Genomic DNA, 22,024 nt, shown 5'->3' on the forward strand with positions numbered 1-22,024 from the left:
CACATGAAAGTCCACACGGAGGTTCCCCGCTCTGTCGCCCAGGCTGGAGTGCAATGGTGCCATCTCCACTCACTGCAAGCTCCACCTCCCGGGTTCACGTCATTCTCCTGCCTCAGCCTCCCGTGTAGCTGGGACTACAGGCGCCCGCCACCACGCCCAGCTAAATTTTGTATTTTTAGTAGAGACGGGGTTTCACCATGTTAGCCAGGATGGTCTCGATCTCCTGACCTCGTGATCCACCTGTCTTGGCTGCTCAAAGTGCTGGGATTACAGGCGTGAGCCACCACGCCCGGCGGTTCCTCTGGTTTTCAAATGCACACAGATGCTGCTGTGACGACCGGAATACACACTCGAGGACAGTTCAACACGGGACCAGCCAGTGTAATGAACCACACTGACAGACTGAGGGGAGGACCACATGATCATCTCAACTGATGCAGAAAAGGCATTTGACAAAATCCACATGATAAAACCACTGAGAACACAAGGAGTATCAAGGAACCTGCTCAACAGAAAAGACTGGAAGCTTTCCCCCTGAGATCAGGGCAGAACAAGGAAGCCCCTTTCACCACTGCCATTCAACATTACACTGGAAATCCTACGCAGAGCAATCAGTTGAGAAGAAAAAGGCATCCAAATTGGAAAGGAAGATGTAAGGCAATCACTAACCACAGATGACACAGTCCTATATATAGAAAATCCCAGAGAATATAAAAGAAGGTTACTACAGCTAACACAGAAATTCAGCAAAGTTGCACAATACAAGAACAACACACAATCAGTTATGTTTCCATACACCATAATGGTCAATCCAGAAACAAACAAAAAAATTCCACTTACAATAGCATCGAAAAGAAGAACATATCTAGGAATAAACATTACCAAGGAGGTGAAAGGACTGTACACTAGAAAATATAAAACACTGCTAAGAAAAATCAGACATAAACAAATGAAGACATCCTCTGTTCATGGATTAGAAAATTAGGCCTGGTGTGGTGGCTCACGCCTGTAGTCCCAGCACTTTGCGAGGCCGAGGCGGGTGGATCACGAGATCAGAAGATCGAGATCGTTCTGTCTAACATGGTGAAACCCCGTCTCTACTAAAAGACAAAAAATTAGCCAGGCATGGTGGCAGGCGCCTGTAGTCCCAGCTACTTGGGAGGCTGAGGTAGGAGAATGGCGTAAACCCAGGAGGCAGGGCTTGTGGTGAGCCTAGATCGCGCCACTGCACTCCAGCCTGGGCGACAGAGTGAGACTCCATCTCAAAAAAAAAAAAAATTATATTGCTTGGATGAAATACCACCTTACAGATCCAACACAATCCCCCACACAGATCCAAAATTCCAAAAGCTTTCTTTTTGTTGTTGTTGTTGTTAAAAGAAGTGAAAAGCCAATCCCCAAATTCATATGGAACTGCAAGGGGCTCCAAATAGCCAAAACAACCTTGAAAAATGAGAATAAAGTTCGAAGACTCACACTTTCCAGTTTCAAAACGTATTACAGAGCTACAGTGATCAAAACAATGTGGTACTGGCATATGGATCAATGCAAATCAATTGGGAGGCCAAGAAATAAACCCAAATCTACGACTAGTCAATATATATATATTTTTTTGAGACAGAGTCTCGCTCTGTCACCTAGGCTGGGGAACAGTGGTGCGATCTCGGCTAACTGCAATCTCCACCTCCTGGCTTCAAGTGATTCTCCTGCCTCAACCACCCGAGTAGCTGGGATTACAGGTGTGGACAACCACTCCCAGCTAATTTTGGTACTTTTAGTAGAGACAGGGTTCTGCCACATTGGCCAGGCTAGTCTCAAACTCCTGTCCTCAAGTGTTCTGCCCTCCTTGGCCTCGAAAAGTGCTGGGATTACAGGTGTGTACCACCTTTCTTGGCCAAAAGTAAAAACTTTGTACTGTGGCCATGCACGCTGGCTCATGTCTGTAATCCCAGAGCTTTGGGAGGCATAGGGGGCCGACTGCCTGGGCTCAGGAGTTGGAGACCAGCCTGGGGAACACAGTGAAACCCCCATCTCTACAAAAAAAATACAAAAATTAGTCACGTGTGGTGGCATGTGCCTGTAGTCCCAGCTATTTGGGGGGCTGAGGTGGGAGGGTCACTTGGGCCCAGGAGGTGGGGGCTGTAGTAAGCTAAGATTGCACCACTGCACTCCAGCCCCAGAGACAGAGACACTGTCTCAAAAACAAACAAAACAAAAACAACAAAAACCTTTGTTTTTCAAATGATACCATCAAGAAAGTGAAAAAAGGGGCCTGTAATCCCAACACTTTGGAGGCTGAGGTGGGTGGATCACGAGGTCAGGAGATCGAGACCATCCTGACTAACATGGTGAAACCCCGTCTCTACTAGAAATACAAAAAATTAGCCGGGCATGGTGGTGGCTACCTGTAGTTCCAGCTACCAGGGAGGCTGAGGCAGAAGAGTGGTGTAAATCTGGGAGGCGGAGCCTGCAGCGAGCCAAGATGGCGCCATTGCACTCCGGCCCGGGCGACAGAGTGAGACTCTGTCTCAAAAAAAAAAAAAAAGAGAAAAGAAGAAAGCGAAAAAAAGCTCAATGTCATTAGTCATTAAGGAAATGCAAACCAAAACTACAATGAGACATTTCACAGCGGCTACAATAGCTAAAAGAAATCTAAAAAGGAAAGTAAGTAGTGTTGGTAAGGCTGTGGATAACTTTGAACCCTCATATTTGCTGATGGGATGTGAAATACAGGCCCTAGTCCTCCCTGTGCCCACCTTCTGCACTGCACCCACGCCACACCCGAGCCTCCACTGCTCACTCTGCCCTGAATGCCGACGTCAATACCATCTTCCTGGTGTGTGTGCTCCAGTGGCTCCTCCACACCTGATTTGCCTCCTGCCCAGTCTGCAGCAGGCTCCATCCCTGGCCTCCCTTTCATCCTGCCAGGCTGGGTCCACAGGGTAAACCTGCTGCCCGCCTCCCTCTGTGCCTGCACCTCGGCAGGGTGGGATGGAAGCCTGCTGTCCTCTAAACTCTGTGGTATGCTCTGAGTCCCTCTTCTGAGGCCTCAGATGAGCCCAACAGTCCAACAGGCTCCTTCCCACCTCTGCAGAAATCCCCTGGGCCTCAGCTCCCCTGGCAACCTCAGCCAAGCACCGAAACTCTGGTACTGGGGGAGACCAATCCCCTGCCTTTCTCTCCCTGGGGTCCAGCCTCTCCTCCATCCTCTCCGAGGAGCCTCTATCCGCCCCTGCAGCGGCCAGGCTTCTGTCTGCCCTGGACCACAGCCTGGGCTCTGGGAAGGCCCGGCCTCCTGTCCCCGGGCCAGAGTCTTACCTTCACCATCCATGACCCCATGGGACCCCAGAGCACACCCTGTACCCGCCATGAGGCACCTGCCTTAGCTCTTCCCCACTGTCCTGCCCGTCTGCCACCTGCCTCAGCCCTTCCCCACTGTCCTCTCTGGACTCGCTTCCTAAGGTGCACTCACCTGGGGGCCCTTGCGCTCTACCCTAACCTCTTCCTGCTTCTGAGGGCAGGGGTCTCCTTGGCTCCCACCAACATAGGCTGTGCTCCTTCAGAGCCACTGTGACTTGGGAGGGCCACCTCCAAGCCTGCTCAGACCCCTCAGCTGTGTCCACACTGATCTGCACCCCCCACCTGGGTCCCCCAGGTCCACACACCCCACACCTGCACCCAAATCCCCACATCTGCATCTACCATCAGCAGAGAGAGCTGGGTGAGCCCCTCAGACACTGCCCTCAGGAACCACCACCTGCCAGGGCTGGGCCAGCGAGGGGGAGGGTTGGAGGACCCAGAAACCTGAGGCTGAGCACCAGGCTCTGCTGCCCAGAGAGACAAGAAAGTGCTCACTGGGACAGCAGTGGTGACTGCCACAGCCAAGTTCGAGGCTCTGGCCACTCGCAGGGACACTGAGTCCCCTGGGTCCCTGCCCACAGCCCTCACCCGGCCCCGCCCACCACCCTCACCAGTCCTGCTCTCACTTGGCCCCGCCCACAGCACCTGCCCCCGCCCTCACCTGCCGCTGTCCTCCTTCACGGCCCCATATGCCGCGGGCCGCCCGGTCCTCGCTGGCAACTCCTGCGCCTTCTCGGTGTCGGGCTCGGGCTCCAGGGAGGAGCTGGTGCTGCCCTCGCGGCTGACGCTGCTGCCGCGCCCGGGGCTGCTCTCGGCTGAGGCGCGCGGGGATTCCGTGTTCTGCTTCAGCGTCTGCAGCTTGGCCAGCGGGATGATGTCGCAGCCCTGCGGCCGGTGCCACACCGTGCGCTGCGTGCTGGCGTTGTAGTAGTAGAAGCGGGACGTGTTGGGGTCGAACAGCTCCCACCACTGGTTCTCGCTGGTGCGCTTGATGCGGACGCCGGCCGGCGGGTCCCACACGCACTCACCGGTGACCAGGTTGGCGTACATGCGCTCGCGGGTGCGCGGTTCGATGATCTCCACCCACTCCAACCTGGGGAGAGACAGCGTTAGGGCGGCTGGATCCACGGCGTCCGGGACCCGCGCCTCCCACCCCTGCAGACGCCGGCTCCAGCCCCGGCTGCAAAACCCAGAAATCCTGTCACAGAGGACAGCAAACTCAAGCCCAGTCCGCCCCTGACTGCCGCGCTCCTGAGCACCCGCACCCAGGGAGGCCCCTGGAGCCTCCAGCACCCCAGGCTGGTGCAGCCCTCTAGGGGTCCTGGGCCCCACGCCAGGTGGGGACATACTGGTTGTGGTTGCAGGTTCCTGTCCTCACAGGCACCCAGGCCACAACCCCACTGCCCACCGCTCGTCCTGCAGGATCGTGGCAAGGGCCTGTGAGTCACCACTGCACACTTGCTCAACTGCACACCTGCTCAGTAGCCCCTCTGATGCAACTGGACCACCACCTCCACTCTGGGTCGGGTCTGGAGGGGCCTCAGGTCCAGCTAAGTGCTGCTGGGCTCCCAAGATTTGTTCTCCCAAGGGCTCCCAGAGCAGCAAGGCCAAGAGCCCAGCTGGCCCTCAGACCCTGCTGGAGGGCACAGTCTCTACCCCACCCTCAGACCCCCGCTGGGCAGCACAGTCTCCACCCGGCCCTCAGACCCCCGCTGGGCAGCACAGTCTCCACCCAACCCTGAGAACCCCGCTGGGGGGCACAGCTCCACCCAGCCCTCAGACCCCCGCTGAGCGGCACAGCTACCACCCGGCCCTCAGAACCCCGCTGGAAGGCACAGCCTCCAGCTCAGTAATGTTTCTCAGGCCTCTTCCACGTTTCTACACAGAAATAAAAACTCTTAGAGGCACAGAGCACATCTCAGCAAAGCCACTGCCAGGAGGCGTCACCATGGGCCTGTGCATCCGTCTCGCAACCCTGTGACAGGCCTGGTCCTCACCATCACCGGGTTGGTAAGGGGTCTTGTTTCCAGGGAAAAGGCACTAATCCCAGGGGCTCAGCAGAAGGAGAGGCGAGTGGTGAGGGCAGAAGGGCCAGCGGACAACAGGCCCAGACAGGCTAGTGGGGGCCGCCTGCGGCTCCCCCAGGTCAAGGACAGAAAGAGCCCCCGCCCCAGGCGGCCAGCACAGACTGGCTGCGGGGATGACCTTCATCCCACATCCCACCCCTTGAAACCAGGCCAGGGGCACGGCGGCTCTGAAAACGGGCTGTGACGCGCAGCGCACCAGATCGTGTGGCACCAAGGATCCAGGCGGAGTCTGTCCGTGCCACCCCCCAGAGGCCAGCTGGGGAAGCCGGGCCCTCACCCATTGGCGGCAGCCCCAGCAGCAGCCCTTCGGGTTCTGGATCTGTTTCTTGCTGAAGCAGATGAGCAGCTGAGAAACACGCCCCGCCACCCAAGCCCTCCTTCAGGCCCTGGCCACTGGGCGCGGTTTGCCCCTCCGTGTTTGGGTGCCGCAGGCAGGAGACACCGAGGGACACTCCATGTGGGGCCATGAGGTGGGTGTGCTCAGGGCCTTATGTGAGGAAGGAGCTGGCTCAGGGGTCTGGCCACAGGAGGAGAATGAGGCGAGGCGCCCGCACTGTGGGCTGAGCAGCTCAGGAGACAACCGTGGAGGCACAGGCCTAGGCGGGACTGGGTGCCCATCAGGGTTCCCCACTGCAGCATCCTGTATCGTCTCTCCGGCTATGAGGATCTCGTGGGGATTCCTTAAGGCCCATGACATCCTGTTTCTCTTCCACTTTCACCCACGACTTTCAGCATCGTGGACGCTTCTTGCCTGCATGCTCCACGGAGCTGGCCAGCACACAGTCTGCCCTTGCTGGCTGGAATTCTAAGAGTCGCACGATAAAGAATTTGTCATGCTGGCAGTGCTGTTGTGGGGGCGGTAGGTTACGGAGGTTTCTATTTTTCTGTATTTTCCAAGTGTTCCACAATATTCACAAGATTGCTACTGTCATTTGAGAAAAAAAAAACCACACATTATCTTCCTATAAAATAGTGCGTGTTCCAAGTATGACATGCAATGAATCTTTCCAAGTGTCCAGTTTTCAAGTTTTAAGGATTTAGTGGGCAATGTTTCCATGAAGTATCTGCACTCTGATACTGGCCTGTGCAGCACATCACTCAAGGGAATAAAAGGTATCTCCCTGCAGGGGTGTTTTAATTCAAATGCGAAGTTAATGACAAGGAAGGACAGTCACAGTTTATAATGAGATAAAGTGATATAGCTTTATTTTTAGAAGTGGCATATGTGTTCATATGTATATAGTTGTGTAGAAAGTTACTGGAAGTCTAAAGCCAAATATTAAAAGAGGTTACCTGGCTGGGCACAGTGGCTCATGCCTGTAATCTCAGCACTTTGGGAAGCCAAGGTGGGCGGATCACTTGAACTTAGGAGTTTGAGACCAGCCTGGGCAACATGGTGAAACCTCATCTCTACAAAAAATACAAAAATTAGCCAGGCATGGTGGGTGCACCTCTGGTCCTAGCTACTCAGGGAGCTGAGGTGGGAGGATGGCTTGAGCCTGGGAAACAGAGGTTGCAGTGAGCTGAGATCGCACCACTACACTCCAGCCTGGGTGACGGAGAAAGATGCTGTCCACACACACACGCACGCACAGAAGGGTTACTAGGAGTTGTGGAATTTGGTGGAGTTGTGGAATTTGGTGGAGTTGTGGAATTTGGTGGAGTTGTGGAATTTGGTGCAATTTTACCTCACCCCCATTTTTGCTTTCAAAATGTATGATGGAAAATTTCAAACATGCACAAAAATAGAGAGATTAGTACAATGAACCCCATGTATGTGGTTTTAATGTTTCTAATTATTAATGTGGACAAGCATTTCCTCATGTTCCTAAGCCACTGACCTTCCTCACTCGCCAGACACACACGGCTTTCCCATTACAATTTTCTTACTGATCTGCCGGCGCTGTGTATTTAGAAACGCACGTCCTAGGTGACACCTCCCGTCTATGCTCTAAAGATCTCTGGCTGTGCGGCTTGTCTTTTCACTTTTCATGGTGCCTTTTGCTGAAAATAAGTTTTTAATTTTAATATGGTTGAATTGGTTGAATTCATAAATCTTTCCTTCATGATTTCTCCTGTTTTCATTTTCTTGTTTTTTTTTTTTTTTGAGATGGAGTCTTGCTTTGTCGCCTGGCTACAGTGCAGTGGTCTGATCTTGGCTCACTGCAACCTCCGCCTCCTGGGTTCAAGCAATTCTCATGCCTCAGTCTCCCAAGTAGCTGGGATTATGGGCGCCCGCCACCATGCCCGGCTAATTTTTTGTATTTTTAGTAGAGACGGGGTTTCACCGTGTTAGCCAGGATGGTCTCGATCTCCTGACCTCGTGATCCACCCGTCTCGGCCTCCCAAAGTGCTGGGATTACAGACGTGAGCCACCATGCCTGGCCCTTTCGACCTTTTTTTTTTTTTTTTTTTTTTTTTTGAGACGGAGTCTCGCTCTGCCGCCCAGGCTGGAGTGCTGTGGCCAGATCTCAGCTCACTGCAAGCTCCGCCTCCCGGGTTCACGCCATTCTCCTGCCTCAGCCTCCCGAGTAGCTGGGACTACAGGCACCTGCCACCTCGCCCGGCTAATTTTTTTGTATTTTTTAGTAGAGACGGGGTTTCACCGTGTTAGCCAGGATGGTCTCGATCTCCTGACCTCGTGATCCACCCGTCTCGGCCTCCCAAAGTGCTGGGATTACAGGCTTGAGCCACCGCGCCCGGCCCCTTTCGACCTTTTTAAAGAAAACTTCCCTACTTCTAGGTCACAGATATTTCCTTTTTTCTTTCTTTCTTTTTTTTTTTTGAGATGGAGTCTTGCTCTATTGCCCTGGCTGGAGTGCAGTGGCGCGATCTCAGCTCACTGTAACCTCTGCTTCCCGGATTCAAGCGATTCTCCTGCCTTAGCTTCCTGAGTAGCTGGGATTACAGGCGTGCACCACCATGCCCGGCTAATTTTTGTATTTGTAGTAGAGACGGGGTTTCATCATGTTGGTCAGGCTGGTCTCGAACTCCTGACCTCGTGATCCTTCCGCCTCAGCCTCCCAAAGTGCTGGGATTACAGGCAGGAGCCACCGTGCCCAGCAGATATTCTAAGTTGATTTTCACACTGAAGTCATTAATCTGCCTGCATTGATTTTTGTTTACTGTGTGAAATTTCATTTTCCCAGATGGATAGACAGATGGATCATTTCCCAGATGGATCTTAGGACAGCTTGTTAAATAGCTTTGTTTCCTCAGTGATAGACAATGGCAGCTCTATCTTAAATCTAGTTTCTGGCCAGGAGCGGTGGCTCACGCCTGTAATCCCAGCACTTTGGGAGGCCGAGGCAGGCAGATCACCTGAGGTCAGGAGTTCAAGATCAGCCTGGTCAACATGGTGAAACCCCGTCTCTACTAAAAATACAAAAATTAGCTGGGCGTGGTGGTGCATGCCTGTAATCCCAGCTACTCAGGAGGCCGAGGCAGGAGAATCCCTTGAACCCGGGAGGCAGAGGTTGCAGGGAGCGGAGATCACGCCACTGCACTTAGGCCTAGGTGACAGCGAGGTCTCAAAAAAAAAAAAAAAAAAAAAAAAATCGAGTTTCTGTAAGTGTGTCTGAGCCCCTAGCTCAGATCAGCTGGCTTTGCTGATCCATCCATCTCTGTCTCTGCTGGAGCAGTGTCTTAGTTACGTAACTTTGTAAAGTTGCTTCCAAAGCCACACACTCCTCTCCCTCAGGCATGTGTTGAAGCCATTCTTGACCCTTGGTTCTTCCCTGTGAAACTGAGAATCACCTCTTTGTTGGCTCCGCACAGAGCCTGTGGATGCATTTAAGGAGAACCAGGCGTCTCGGTGGAACTTTGGTCTCCACCCAGAGCCAAGGTGTCTCCCTCTGCTCGTCCAGGTCTCTGAAGGGCTTGGACGCCTTCTTCCGATTGGCCCTGCGTCCCTCTCTGCTTCCACAGCACCACTAAGGGAAATCCCGCCGCAGGGAGGGCTGAGACCACCCAGAAGCCTCTGCAGGTCCCAGTCCCAGATGCTATGGCAGACTCACTCTTCCTCTCGAGGGCCTCACCCCTGTCTCCCTTCCTTCTCTCCATGGACATCCCAAATCACCACACCACAGAGAACCTGGAGGGGCCAGCCAGGGGTCCCCAGCACCGGCTCACACGGAACCTGGAGGGGCCAGCCAGGGGTCCCCAGCACCGGCTCACACGGAACCTGGAGGGACCCGCCAGGGGTTCCCAGCACCGGCTCACAGAGAATCTGGAGGGGCCAGCCAGGGGTTCCCAGCACCGGCTTCCCCTCGTGGACTCTCTGGTCCTTAGCTCCAGGGCAACTCTCCCGGGAGACCCTTGACCTCAGCCCAGGATACGAAGTGTCAATGTCTCCCATTGTCAGAAACACAGGGACACCGACATGGTGCACCTCGAACCCCCAGAGCTCAGCACTCTAGGGAGAGAGGGCTGAGGCTTGGCAGGGCCAGGACCTCCTCCTGCCCATGGTGCCACGTGCTGCAGCCTGGGCCTCCTGAGGATGTTGCTGGTTGTGACAGTCCGCTGCACACCATGCCTTTAAATCTCAACCCTCGTGGGCCCCTGCAGGACTCACAGTTTAAATGGGAAAGAGAATCCAAGGCTCACATAAGTAAAAATGGCAACTGCTGAAAGGAGGTGGACAGGTACCCTGCCTTCCCCTGGAGCCCAGCTCTCCCCAAGGGGCAGAGCTACACCCCCATGGCTCAGCCGGGCTCTTCACTCTTGTTACCTGACCCCCGTGACTCAGGGCAGGTTTTTTTTTTTTTTTTTTTTTTGGAGACAGAGTCTTGCTCTGTGGCCCAGGCTGGAGTGCAGTGGTGCAATCTCAGCTCACTGCAACCTCCACCTCCCAGGTTTAAGCAATTCTCCTGCCTCAGCCCCCCAAGTAGCTGGGATTACAGGTGTGTGCCACCACAGCTGGCTATTTTGTATTTTTAGTAGGGATGGGGTTTCACCATGCTGCCCAGGCTGGTCTCGAACTCCTGATCGCAAGTGATCCATCCGTCTTGGCTTCCCAAAGTGTTGGGATTACAGGAGTGAGCCACCACACCCAGCCTCAGGGCTGATTCTCAGCCAGCAGTGGACACAACAGGAATTCCTTTCACAATGTTTCTCATACTGCTGGAAGTGCAACCAGCTCAGCACTCAGCCCAGAATCACTCCCGGCTCTGGGCCACACCCTGGGGACGGGCTCCACTCTCCTCTGCCCCACAGGGTGTGCCCGGGACACCCCCAGTGTCTTCCAGTCTTATCCCTCCCATGGCTGCAGTGTGGAGGACAGTTCTCTCCCCAGGAGGCCAGACCCCATGTGGCAGTCCCAGGCTCCCCTGAGCCCTTAGTGACAGCCTCAGGAGTGGCCTTGGAGTGTGACTCCTTCATAGACACTTGGCTTCAACTTGGGGCAGCGGCCAGAAAACTCTGGCCATTTCCAGGTGGTGGGTCCCATGCTGACACAGGGCTCAGGCCCTGCCCAGGGAAGCAGGAGCGTCCCCAGGACGGTTCCCACTGGCACCGGCTGGCCTGGGCTGCTGTCAGTCTGCTCTGTGGGACAGCAGCCATCAGCACCCCCACGTGGCTGCAGGCCCATCACACACACCAGGATGGGCAATGACGTGGTTTGGCTGTGTCCCCACCCACATCTCCTCCTGAGTCGTAGTTCCCACAACGCTCACATGTCGTGGAAGGAACAAGTGGAGATAACTGAATCACGGGGCAGCTTCCCCCATCCTGTTCTCGTGACAGTGAGTTCTCATGAGATCTGATGGTTTCACAAGGGGCTTCCCCTTCATTGGGCTCTCGTTCTCTCTCCTGCCGCCATGTGAAGAAGGACTTATTTGCATCCCTTCCACCATGATTGTTCCCTGGGTGTCCCCAGCCATGCAGAACCATAAGTCAATTACACAAACCTCTTTTCTCTATAAATTGTCCAGTCTCGAGCATGCCTTTAGTTGCAGCATGAGAACGGGCTAATACAGCCATCAAATAAGAAATGACAGCCAGGAAAGCGCAAGGAAGAACCAACCGAAAACCAAGAGAGAAGGAGAGAGGCCACAGCAGCTCCTCAGGGTCCCGGTTTGGAGCCAGCACACGTGGAATGCACACTGCTGTGACTGGCATTCATGACAAGATGAGTTTCTACAGAGGAAGGAAAATGTAGAGGGTGTATAAAGAATTAAGTGGAAAATCTAAAATGTCAAAATAGATCCCTGAAAGTAACGTGTTATACAGGTTTAAGAAGAAACTAATGCCGAAGGATGAAGGGACAGAGCACAGGATGGTCAGAGGACAAAGCCCAGCAGCAGGGACGGGGCCTGGAGAGGGAGGACGCGGAAGAGGGCAGAGAAAGGCCTGCTGGGTCCACGTGAGGAAGAATGAGGGGCAGAGAGACATCTTTTTTTTTTTTTTTGAGACAGAGTCTTGCTCTGTCATCCTGTCTGGAGTGCGGTGGTGCGATCTCGGCTCACTGCAAGCTCCGCCTCCTGGGTTCAAGCAATTTTCCTGCCTTAGCCTCCCAAGTAGCTGGGATTTCAGGCACGTGCCACCACGCCTGGCTAATTTTTGTTTTTAGTAGAGATGGGGTTTCACCATGTTGGCCAGGCTGGTCTCAAACTCCTGATCTGCCCGCTTTGGCCTCTCAAAGTGTTGGGATTACAGGCGTGAGCCAGCGCGCCTGGCCAGAAGAAACATTTTTAGACAGATCAGCCTCCAGTCTCTGCAGGTGGAAGAGAGTGCCCATCAATATCAGGGAAATGCAGAGCTCGAGACACTGAGGAAAACCAGCAAGGGTGGTCCCAGCCCCATGGGAACAGCTGGGGTAGAAGGAGCCAGCAACGCTGCTGGCAGGAACACGGGTGGGCCATGTGTGCCAGGTGCCGGTTGACAACACTGGGGGGACTTGCTGCCCTGGGCCTACAGTTTACGACCTGGCAGGAGCAAGGGTGTACAGACCCAGCAAGACAGAGCAGAGCCACAGACCTAACAAGACAGCAGAGCCGCCCCAAGGGTCCTGAGCACGCATGCCGCATGAGGGAACAAGTCAGGGCCTGCAGGCTGTGCACTGCATTGAGGCTCACAGAGGCACCAAACCAACGGTGAGGCCAGAGGCTGCCCGCCCGGTGGGGCGCATCATGAGCCTGCGCCTCCTTGAACACTTCTCTGCACACAGTGTGTCAGCTAACATGTTTGTAGAGGAAGAGAAATGTGCCTCACCCTATGGGGAGGCGGCCCTAAGCCTCCCTCAGCAGTCGGGAGGAGCAGCCATAGGCGGCAGGGACAGAACTGTGGGGACCACAGGGAGAGGCAGACTGAGTGCAGGAGGCGGGGCTCTCGCCAAGTATCTGGAGAAACTCCGTCCAGGGCCCGACCCTGACAAAGTGGAAGGTAAGACCCAGCAGGGCTGGGGACCCAGCTGGCCGCCTGATGCCCATGGCCTGTCTCCGTCAAACCCAGCAAGGGTCAGACTCGCAGCCGGAGGCAGCATGGTGGCGCGGGGGGACAAAGCAAAGCCTCAGCAGCCTCAGCTGGGCGACCGCGGCCAGCGTGGGCAGGACTCTCGTGCGTGCTCACCGCACCATGAGATGAGAGCAGCACATCGCCTCTGTGGTCCTCCTCCCAGTGAATTGTGGTAAAGATCAGGCACGTCCAAGTGAGGGGTGCGTCACGCAACACCGGGCCAGCCCTCCTCCAGGCTGTGTAGGTCACCAAATGCCAGGAGAGGGTAAGTCCAGAGGAGCCCGGGGACGTCAGGATCAGTGTCATGTGGAACCCGTGGACAGAAAAGGGAAACGAGGTGCAAGCCCAGGCATCTGAATAAGGTGTGGATTCCATTACTAACAGTTCCCGACAGGGGCTCGTCAACTGTAGAAAGGCACCGGCAGCACGAAGGTGAGGGTGTCAGCGGCCGAAGGACCCTGATGCAGTGGACACAGAGGCTCTGGGCTGCCTGTGCCATTTCCACGTAAATCTAAGACTGTTCTAAAATTAAAAGTTTACTTAAAAAACGTAAGTAGTCTCCATATTTTAAAATGTTAATTTTACTCTATAAATTATATAAGTAGCACAGTCGGCCTCATTTTGCAGCCAGCAGCTGCTCCTTCATGCAGGCCTGTCAGGGCAGGGCCTACCCTGGGGCAGGGAGTCGTGGCCCAGAAGGGCTCAGGGGACAGAAGCGCCCAGAGCAGGGCAGCAGGAAGCCCCTCCTGGGAGGATGAACTCCTCTGACGCTAACAGGATGGAACGAAGCCCCCAATTCCTCTTCCTGAGGACACCAACTTGGTGACCATGAGGCAGCTTTACCAAAACACAGGAGACCTCACCAGCTCCCCAATGAGGCCCTCTGGCCCTAGGCACTCCCGTGACCCCATGATCCAGGGACAACCAGGTTCTGGGAGGGGCTGTGCACAGGGCAGAGGGTGGCCCCCACATGTCCTGGCAAACGCCGCCATCCCACTCAGGGACCTGAAGCTAGGTCTGTCCCTGTGGCCTGTGGCAGAGACACCCAGGAGGAGCTCGGAGGCCTCCACACGGCTCTGCCTCTGCTGTGAATCAGCAGCCCCGGGCACAGCCCAGGTGCCTGTGAGATGGGGGCTCAGGGCCGGGTGCGGTGGCTCAAGCCTGTAATCCCAGCACTTTGGGAGGCCGAGACGGGCGGATCACGAGGTCAGGAGATCGAGACCATCCTGGCTAACACGGTGAAACCCCGTCTCTACTAAAAATGCAAAAAAAAATTAGCCGGGCGTGGCGGCGAGCGCTTGTAGTCCCAACTACTTGGGAGGCTGAGGCAGGAGAATGGCACGAACCCGGGAGGCGGAGCTTGCAGTGAGCCGGGATCGTGCCACTGCACTCCAACCTGGGCGACTGAGTGAGACTCCGTCTCAAAAAAAAAAAAAAAAGATGGGGGCTCAGGCCAGGCCCCAGCGCCTCCAGAAGACTTAGGACAAGGGAAGGGACAAGGGCTGCGTGTGGGCTGCGGGGCACAGAGGGGTGTGAGGAGCCTACAGAGGCTGAGATGCATGGGAGCCCCGGCCACGAGGGGGAACACCACATCACTGCTGCCTCAGGGCCCACGACGCCCTGACCCTGGTGCCAGCTGTCAGCCTTCCATGCTCCCAGCTGACCTGAGGCCACCAAGGGTCTCTCGCCTGTCATCCTGCAGAACACAGGGCCAGCTTGGTGGGTTCACCAGGGACATCACGTGGCACATGGGTCAGAGGCCAGAGAAGGCTTCCCAACAAGGCCTGACAGAAGATGCCATCGACACTGTGGTCGGGGCAGGCCCATCTCTGGTGACCTTGTATAGCGGCCCTTACAGGTCACTCGTGTTTCCTCACTACTGGTGATGACGGTTTGGATGCTTGTCCCCAAACCTCATGTTGAGATGTGATCCCCAGTGCTGGAGGTGGGGCCTGGTGGGAGGTGCTCGGGTCAGGGGTGGACCCCTCATGGCTCGGTGCCATCTTCTCAAGTGTGAGTGAGTTCTTGTAAGAGCAGGTTGTTTAAAGTGTGTGGTGCCTCCCCTGCCCCGTGCTCCTGCTTTGCCATGACTAGAAGCTTCCTGAGGCCTCCCCAGAAGCCAAGCAGATGCCAGCACCATGCTTCCTCCACAGCGTGCAGAACTACCAGCCAATTAAATGTCTTTTCTTTATAAAATACCCAGTATCAGGTGTTTACAGCAATGCAACAACGGCCTAACACAAGTGACTGACCGCAAGGCTAGTCTGCACCATGTGACATCTCAGTGTGTGCTGAGGGTCTTTGTCAGCTCCAGAGACATCCTTACCCACCCCACAGCCCAACCTGCTACCCCAGCCCTGCCTGGGAACAGAGCCAGCATGGAGACCCCAGCCAGGGCCTTGTCTCCTCCTAGTCCCCGGTCGTGAGCCTTGTCAACCGTCCTGGGGCCCAGCCAGAGGGGGAGGTCGCCCTGACCCCCAGCCCTCACCCCTGCCCCGTCCAGGCCATTCTCTATGCTGAAGATGGAAGAAACTCCCCAAACTGGACCTGGTCATTATACCCTTGACACCTTCCACAGCTGGCACTGACCCTGGAGTGGGGCAATTCCCGGCAAAGCCCCCATCCCCCGGTCCACTCCTCAGCCTGGCCGGCCTCTGTCACCTTTGCTTCTGTGACCTCCTGGAGTCAGGCAGTTGCACAGGCCTGGGGTGCAAGGCCAGAGGCTCACGATCCCCCAGCAGGCGGCTGCATAAGCCTGGGGTACCCGGCCAGAGGCTCACAGTCCCCCAGCAGGCGGCTTCGCTGTCCACACACCTCCTCTCCCCAGCCGGAGCCTGGACCCCGATGCACACCTGCTCTGTGTTCCTGTGAGCACAGACCGGGCAGGGGAGGGCGGCGAGTGTGAGGAGCACCTGCTGGGACGTTGAAAAGGACAATGGCAAATGCAGCGGCCTCAGGGCACCCGAGGAAACCCCAAGAAGGCACCTGCAAGCAGACACCTGCAGGAAGCTCATCTTGGGGCCTGGGGGGACCGGAGGCAGCAGGGCCACCATGAAGAGCCTGAGGCCTGGGCTGACCTGAGTCAATTCAGGTGAACGGACCCTGAAGAAGGACTTGTTTGCATCCCCTTCCACCACGATTGTTTCCTGGGCATCCCCAGCCATGCGGAACCTCCTGGCCGGTCCACAGGGAGCAGGATGAAGGCTCTGGGAGGCCAGGGGTGCTGGTGGACAGGGTGCATGCCAGAAGAGAGGCAAGGGGTGGGGGAGGAGAGGCAAGGGGTGGGAGAGCAGAGGCGAGGAAGGACAAGGTTTTCCGCCTGATCACCTGGAAGGGCAGGGCTGTGTCAGGTCTGGGGTCAGAACTCAGGACGTGCACTGAGCACAGGACCATGTGGACCCAGGTCAAATGCGATGAGCAGTGAGGTGCCCTTGGCATCAGCACAGCCTCCCTGCCCGGAAGGAACAGGCCCCGTGTGCCAGGGCGGCTTCCCCTGGACGGTGGCGTCACTGCGTGCCTCCGGGGAGTGCTGCCTGCTCTCCTGTTCTCGCCTCGCTTCTGTTAGATTTTAGCAGAACAAAGTTGAGATACTCCCAAAATAGTTTTTCTGAGCACAGAGAAGCTCAAAAAGCAGAGAATCGAACATTCTATGTCCTAGAAGAAGTAATACCAATTGTTATTTTTGTTTAAAATGCACTTTCAAATGAATGTAATGGTATAATTCTCTCTCAACAAAGAATAGCACATTGTTCCCTTTTTAGTGCACTCCTGCGTGCGTGTGGGCAGAACACCACCCTCCTAAGAACACCGTGGGCACCTCTTAGGGGACAGCATTGAGCCCAGACCTTTGGGAAACCTGAGGGCAGACAACAGCATGGAGGATGCTGGGCCTTGGGGAGCCGCTGCCCAGAGAAAGGCAAGGGTTTCAGAATGCAGAGGGCGACCCGGCCTCAGGGGCCCCACGGACTGGCTGGAGCTGGACCGCAAGGATGAAAGGGTGCAGCGAGTGGCGCCACAGGCTGGCTCTGCACAGGGCAAGGTGGGGAGGACATTGTGTGGGCTGGGGAACTCACACCTCAACCCTCCACCACAGCGGGTCATCATCCACCCACAGACGCAATCTGAGGTGTGTTTGAGAAAGATTCATTTGCCAACAGTATTTAAAATGAAATGGGAAGAGAAAGAAGCCACTGGTGACAGAGGTGGAAGGAGGCAACATGTCTGTGACCCCAGGGGACTCAGGGTCCCTGGGGATGGGCCTCTTCCCAGAAGCTCCCAGAAGTTGATGTCAAGGTGGAAGCAACCTTCCTGCAGCCCTTGTTTCTCGGAGATGTCTCTTTGCAGACAGTGATTTGCCCACATAAGCCTTTTCTGATGAATGTAATGAGTGCCACGTGCACGCCAGACAGTTTGCCAGGTGCTAGGGAGACAAGAGTGAACAAGAACGTGCCCTGCCCTGCAGAGTTAGACAAGGGTGTCGAGACCACTCAGTGGGGAAAGGAGAGTCTCTTGAACAAACGTGCAGGTGGACATCCATCTGCAAACAAATGTAGTCAGTCCCTGCCTCACGCCACACACACACTAATTACTCCAAAGTAGATGAAAGGTCTCAATGTAAGAGCTAAACTGATAAAACTCTCAGAATAGACAGGGCAACTCTGCATGACCTCGAATTTGGCAATGGATTCTGACCTATGACACCAAAAGCACATGCAATAAGACAAACAATGGAAAAACAGACTTCATCACAACTAAAACTTTTGTGGCCACCACCGAGAGAGTGAAAACACAGCCATGGGATGGGAGAAAACACCCACAAATCATCCGTCTGATGAGGTTCACAAAGGACTCTCCTAATTCAGTAATAACAGGGTAGGAGCCTGGGAGGTGGAGACTGCAGTGAGCCTTGATCTACTGCACTCCAGTCTGGGCAATAGAGTGAGATCCTGTCTCAAAGGGAAAAAAAAAGATAGGCCGGGTGTGTGGGCGGCAAGCCACCCAGGTGCCGAGGCAAGAGAGTGAGGGCACGAGCTGTTCCAGTCTAATAAAATATATAAAATAACAAGAGTTATACTAGATATAGATCATAGATATGGTTATACATGAATATCATTAATCATTAGTTGGTAGCAATTACTCTTTATTCCAATATTACAATACTCCTCGCTCTACAATCATAACCTAGGAAAAACCAGGCCATAAAGAGATAGGAGCTGAGGGGACATAGTGAGAAGTGACCAGAAGACCAGAGTGTGAGCCTTCTGTGATGCCCGGGCAGGGCCACCGGAGGGCTCCTTGGTCTAGCGGTAACACCAGTGTCTGGGAAGAGGCCTGTTGCCAAGTGGACCGTGGTCTAGCGGTAGCATCAGTGTCCAGGAAAAACACCCTCTACTTAGCAGACTAGGAAAGGCAGTCTCCCTTTCCCTGGGGGAGTTCAGAGAAGACTCTGCTCCTCCACCTCTTGTGGAGGGCTTGACATCAGTCAGACCCGCCCACAGTTCTCCGGAGGCCCAACCGTCTCCCTGAGATGCTGTGCTTCAGCGGTCACGCTCCTAGTCCGCCTTCACGTTCCATCCTGCACACTCGGCTCTACCTTTTAGATAATAGTAGCAAAGTTGGTGAAAGTACTAAAAGTCTGTGATATGCAGAAATAACGGCGTAAGCCCTCTCTCTCTCTCTCTCTCTCTCTCCTCTCTCTCTCTCTCTCTCTCTCTTTCTCTCTGCCTCGGCTGCAGGCAGGGACGGGCCCCCTGTCCGGTGGACACGTGACCCACGTGACCTTACCTATCATTGGAGATGACTCACACTCCTTACCCTGTCCCTTTGTCTTGTATCCAATAAGTATCAGTGCAGCCTGGCATTCGGGGCCACTACTGGTCTCCACGTCTTGGTGGTAGTGGTCCCCCGGGCCCAGCTGTTTTTTATCTCTTTGTCGCGTGTCTTTATTTCTACAATCTCTTGTTTCCGCACGCGGGAAGAAAAACCCACCGACCCTGTGGGGCTGGTCCGCACATCAGTGCAGTGGCTCACGTCTGGAATCCCAGCACTTTGGGAGGCCGAGGCGGGTGGATCACCTAAGTCAGGAGTTCAAGACCCGCCTGGCCAACATGGTGAAACCCTGTCTCTACTAAAAATACAAAAATTAGCCTGGCGTGGTGGTGGGCGCCTGTAGTCCCAGCATTTTGGGAGGCCAAGGCGGGTGGATCACGAGGTCAGAAGATCGAGACCATCCTGGCTAACACGGTGAAACCCCGTCTCTACTAAAAATACAAAAAACTAGTCAGGTGAGGTGGTGGGCGCCTGTAATCCCAGCTACTCGGGAGGCTGAGGCAGGAGAATTGCTTGAACCCGGGAGGCAGAGGTTGCAGTGAGCCGAGATTGCACCATTGCACTCCAGCCTGGGCAACAGAGTGAGACCCCGTCTCACAAAAAAAAAAAAAAAAAAAAAAAAAGATAAATACCCCAGTTTAAAAATGGGCAAAATATCTGAACAGACACACCTCCAAAGAAGATATGCAAATGGCCAATCTACATTAAAATATGCCCATGTTCATTACCCATAGGAGAAATGCAAATCAAAACCACAAGAGACACCACCTCAGACCCACTGGAACGCAAAACCATAACAACACGCGTTGTGAAGGCTGCGGAGAACCGGAACCTTTATACGTTGCTGGTAGGAAGTGGGGACGTTAAATGGTGTGGCCACCATGGAAGAGTGTGGTGGTTCCTCAAAAAGTCAAACACACCGGCCGGGTACGCGGCTCACGCCTGTCATCCCAGCACTTTGGGAGGCCAAGACAGGCGGATCACCTGAGATCAGGAGTTTGAGACCAGCCTCACCAACATGGTGAAACCCCGTCTACTAAAAATACAAAATTAGCCGGGCATGGTGGCAGGCGCCTGTAATTCCAGCTATTCAGGAGGCTGAGGCAGGAGAATTGCTTGAACCCGGGAGACGGAGGTTGCGGTGAGCCGAGATCGTGCCACTACACTCCAGCCTGGGCAACAAAAGCGAAACTCCATCTCAAAAAAGAAAAAAAAAGGTTAAACATACAAAAATTAGCCGGGTATGGTGGCACACACGTGTAGTCCCTGATACTTGGGAGGCTAAGGCATGGGAATCACTTGGATCTGGGAAGCAGAGGTTGCAGTGAGGCCAGATTGTGCCACTGCACTCCAGTCTATGCAACAGAGTGAGGATCTGTCTGAAAAAAAAGTCAGACAGGCTCTGTGTGGTGGCTGTAATGTCGGCACGTTGGGAGGCTGGGGTGGGAGGATCGCCTCAGCCTGGGAGTTGAAGGCTGCAGTGAGCTGTGATTGCACCTCTGCATTCCAGCCTGACAAGCACCAACCTTTCTCAAACAAACAAACAAACAAACAAAAAAAAACACAGAGTTACCACCTGACCCAGCAATTCCACAACTAGGTATATACCCAAGAGAAACGAAAACGTCTTCACACAGAAATCTGCACACAAATGTTCATGGCAGCATGATTCATAATAGCCAAAAAGTGGCAACAGAGCAAATGTCCTTCAACGGACGCATGAATCAGCAAAATGTGGCCCATCCCTACACGGGAATATCGTTCGGCAATAACAGGAATGCAGCCCTGACCCAAGCAACGGCGTGGATGAACCTGGAGCGTGTCATCGTGAGCGAAGGACCACTTGCATGATTCCATGTATTTAAATTGTCTGGAGTAGGTGAATCCCACAGGACACAAAGCTGGCCCACAGTGCCTGGGGCTGGGGAGGGCTGCTGCTGGGAGTGGGGCTTCTCTGTGGGAGGCGGATGGTGGCAGCAGGTGCACAACTCTGACTGCTCTAAGAGCCACTGGATTGCGCACCTTAGAGAGTGAGCTTTGTGGCATATGAACTATATTTCAATCCTGAAAAAAAAGGGAGTCTGGCAGGTGAGCGGCAGCTGGGCTGGGCTCTCGCTGGGAAGGCCCTGTCAGGCTGCCCTCAGCCAAGAGGTCCCGAGAAGCAGGCAGGTGTCTGGGAACATGTGGAAGGTGCAGAGGCTGAACAGGGCCCACGATGGCCACGGCGATGCTGAGCCTCCAGCCGCCACAGCTGGCCCCAGGCAGACCCTCTTGGTGGGCCCAGTGGGACCGCTCCCTAAGGCATGCAGCCCCCAGCACAGCTCCTGGCTGTGCAGCCTCTGCCAGGGGCACCTGGTGTCCCTCCCACCTCACCGCTGTCTTCCCATCACCCCCCCCCGATCTGCTCTTTGTTCCCAGATGGCGTCCTCTTTGCCACGCTGCTCCTCTCTCGATCCTTATCGCTCTGCCAGGCAGCAGGTGTGGCCAGCCCCAGACCCATCACCACAGACACCCCACAGAGGACACCCAGACCAAGCAGTAGACACCAAATCCCCTCCTCACCCAATAGGCTGCTCACAACTGTACACGACAGACAAAGGAGACAGTGGCCCAGCAGCAAACCCACGTGACCAGAACCCAAAGGGCCCTGGCGGCAGAGGAGGACGGCTGAGTCCTCGCCACCCCAGCCCCGTCCACCACCCCTCAGTGCTCCACCACTGCTCCTGTCTGGCCTCAAGACTTTGTTCCTGACAAGTGACTCAAAGGTTAAGCCCTTCCACTCCCTCCTGGTCTCCTAAATCAAGGCCTAGCACTGAAGGGCATTCACTCGCGGGCTGAATCCAGACTGGCTATGAGGGTCGCATGGAGAGGGTCCTGTGAGGTACAGGGGAAGCCCTGCAAACGTGAGCACATGGGGGAGGTGTGGCCTCTTGGGCCTCCTGCACACAGCCAGGCGCTGCTCTTTACCAGGCAAACATCCAGTGCTGCAGGCCCCGGGTGGCGCACACTGCTGAGAGACGGTCCTCGGTGAAGACGAGAAACGGCACACAGATAGGACCCACTAGTGCTGCAGGACCTGGCACATGCTGCAGGAGTGGCCACCATGTTAGACCGTCCTCCAGACCCGCACAGGCACCACACCCCTAACACGGGGGGGCACAGGCTCTGCCTGCCAGCCCCACCTTCCCAACTCTCCCTCCAGGCCCAGGGCGCGTGTCCAGGCACATCGTGCTGTCCTGAGGCCACCAGGAGTGCAAGGCAAGTCTACCACCATGAGACAGAGTCCCAGCAGCAGA

General features: G+C 55.1%; 1 protein-coding gene across 4 annotated transcripts in view; it reads right to left on the minus strand.

The window, feature by feature from the left end:
• ARHGAP39 (Rho GTPase activating protein 39) overlaps positions 1–22,024 on the minus strand; it is a 151,877-nt gene that overhangs the window by 41,254 nt on the left and 88,599 nt on the right. For 3 of the 4 annotated variants that reach the window (XM_033203093.1, XM_033203092.1, XM_033203095.1), the window contains exon 3: positions 4,022–4,453. In XM_033203093.1, coding sequence (XP_033058984.1) covers positions 4,022–4,453 — 432 coding nt within the window. Of the gene's footprint in view, positions 1–4,021; positions 4,454–5,643; positions 6,385–22,024 lie in introns of those variants that run through there. The other variant, XM_033203094.1, reaches the window with a different exon arrangement.

This window comes from Trachypithecus francoisi, unplaced genomic scaffold (genome assembly GCF_009764315.1).
Source record: "Trachypithecus francoisi isolate TF-2019V2 unplaced genomic scaffold, Tfra_2.0 Lachesis_group7, whole genome shotgun sequence".
NCBI lineage: Eukaryota > Metazoa > Chordata > Mammalia > Primates > Cercopithecidae > Trachypithecus > Trachypithecus francoisi.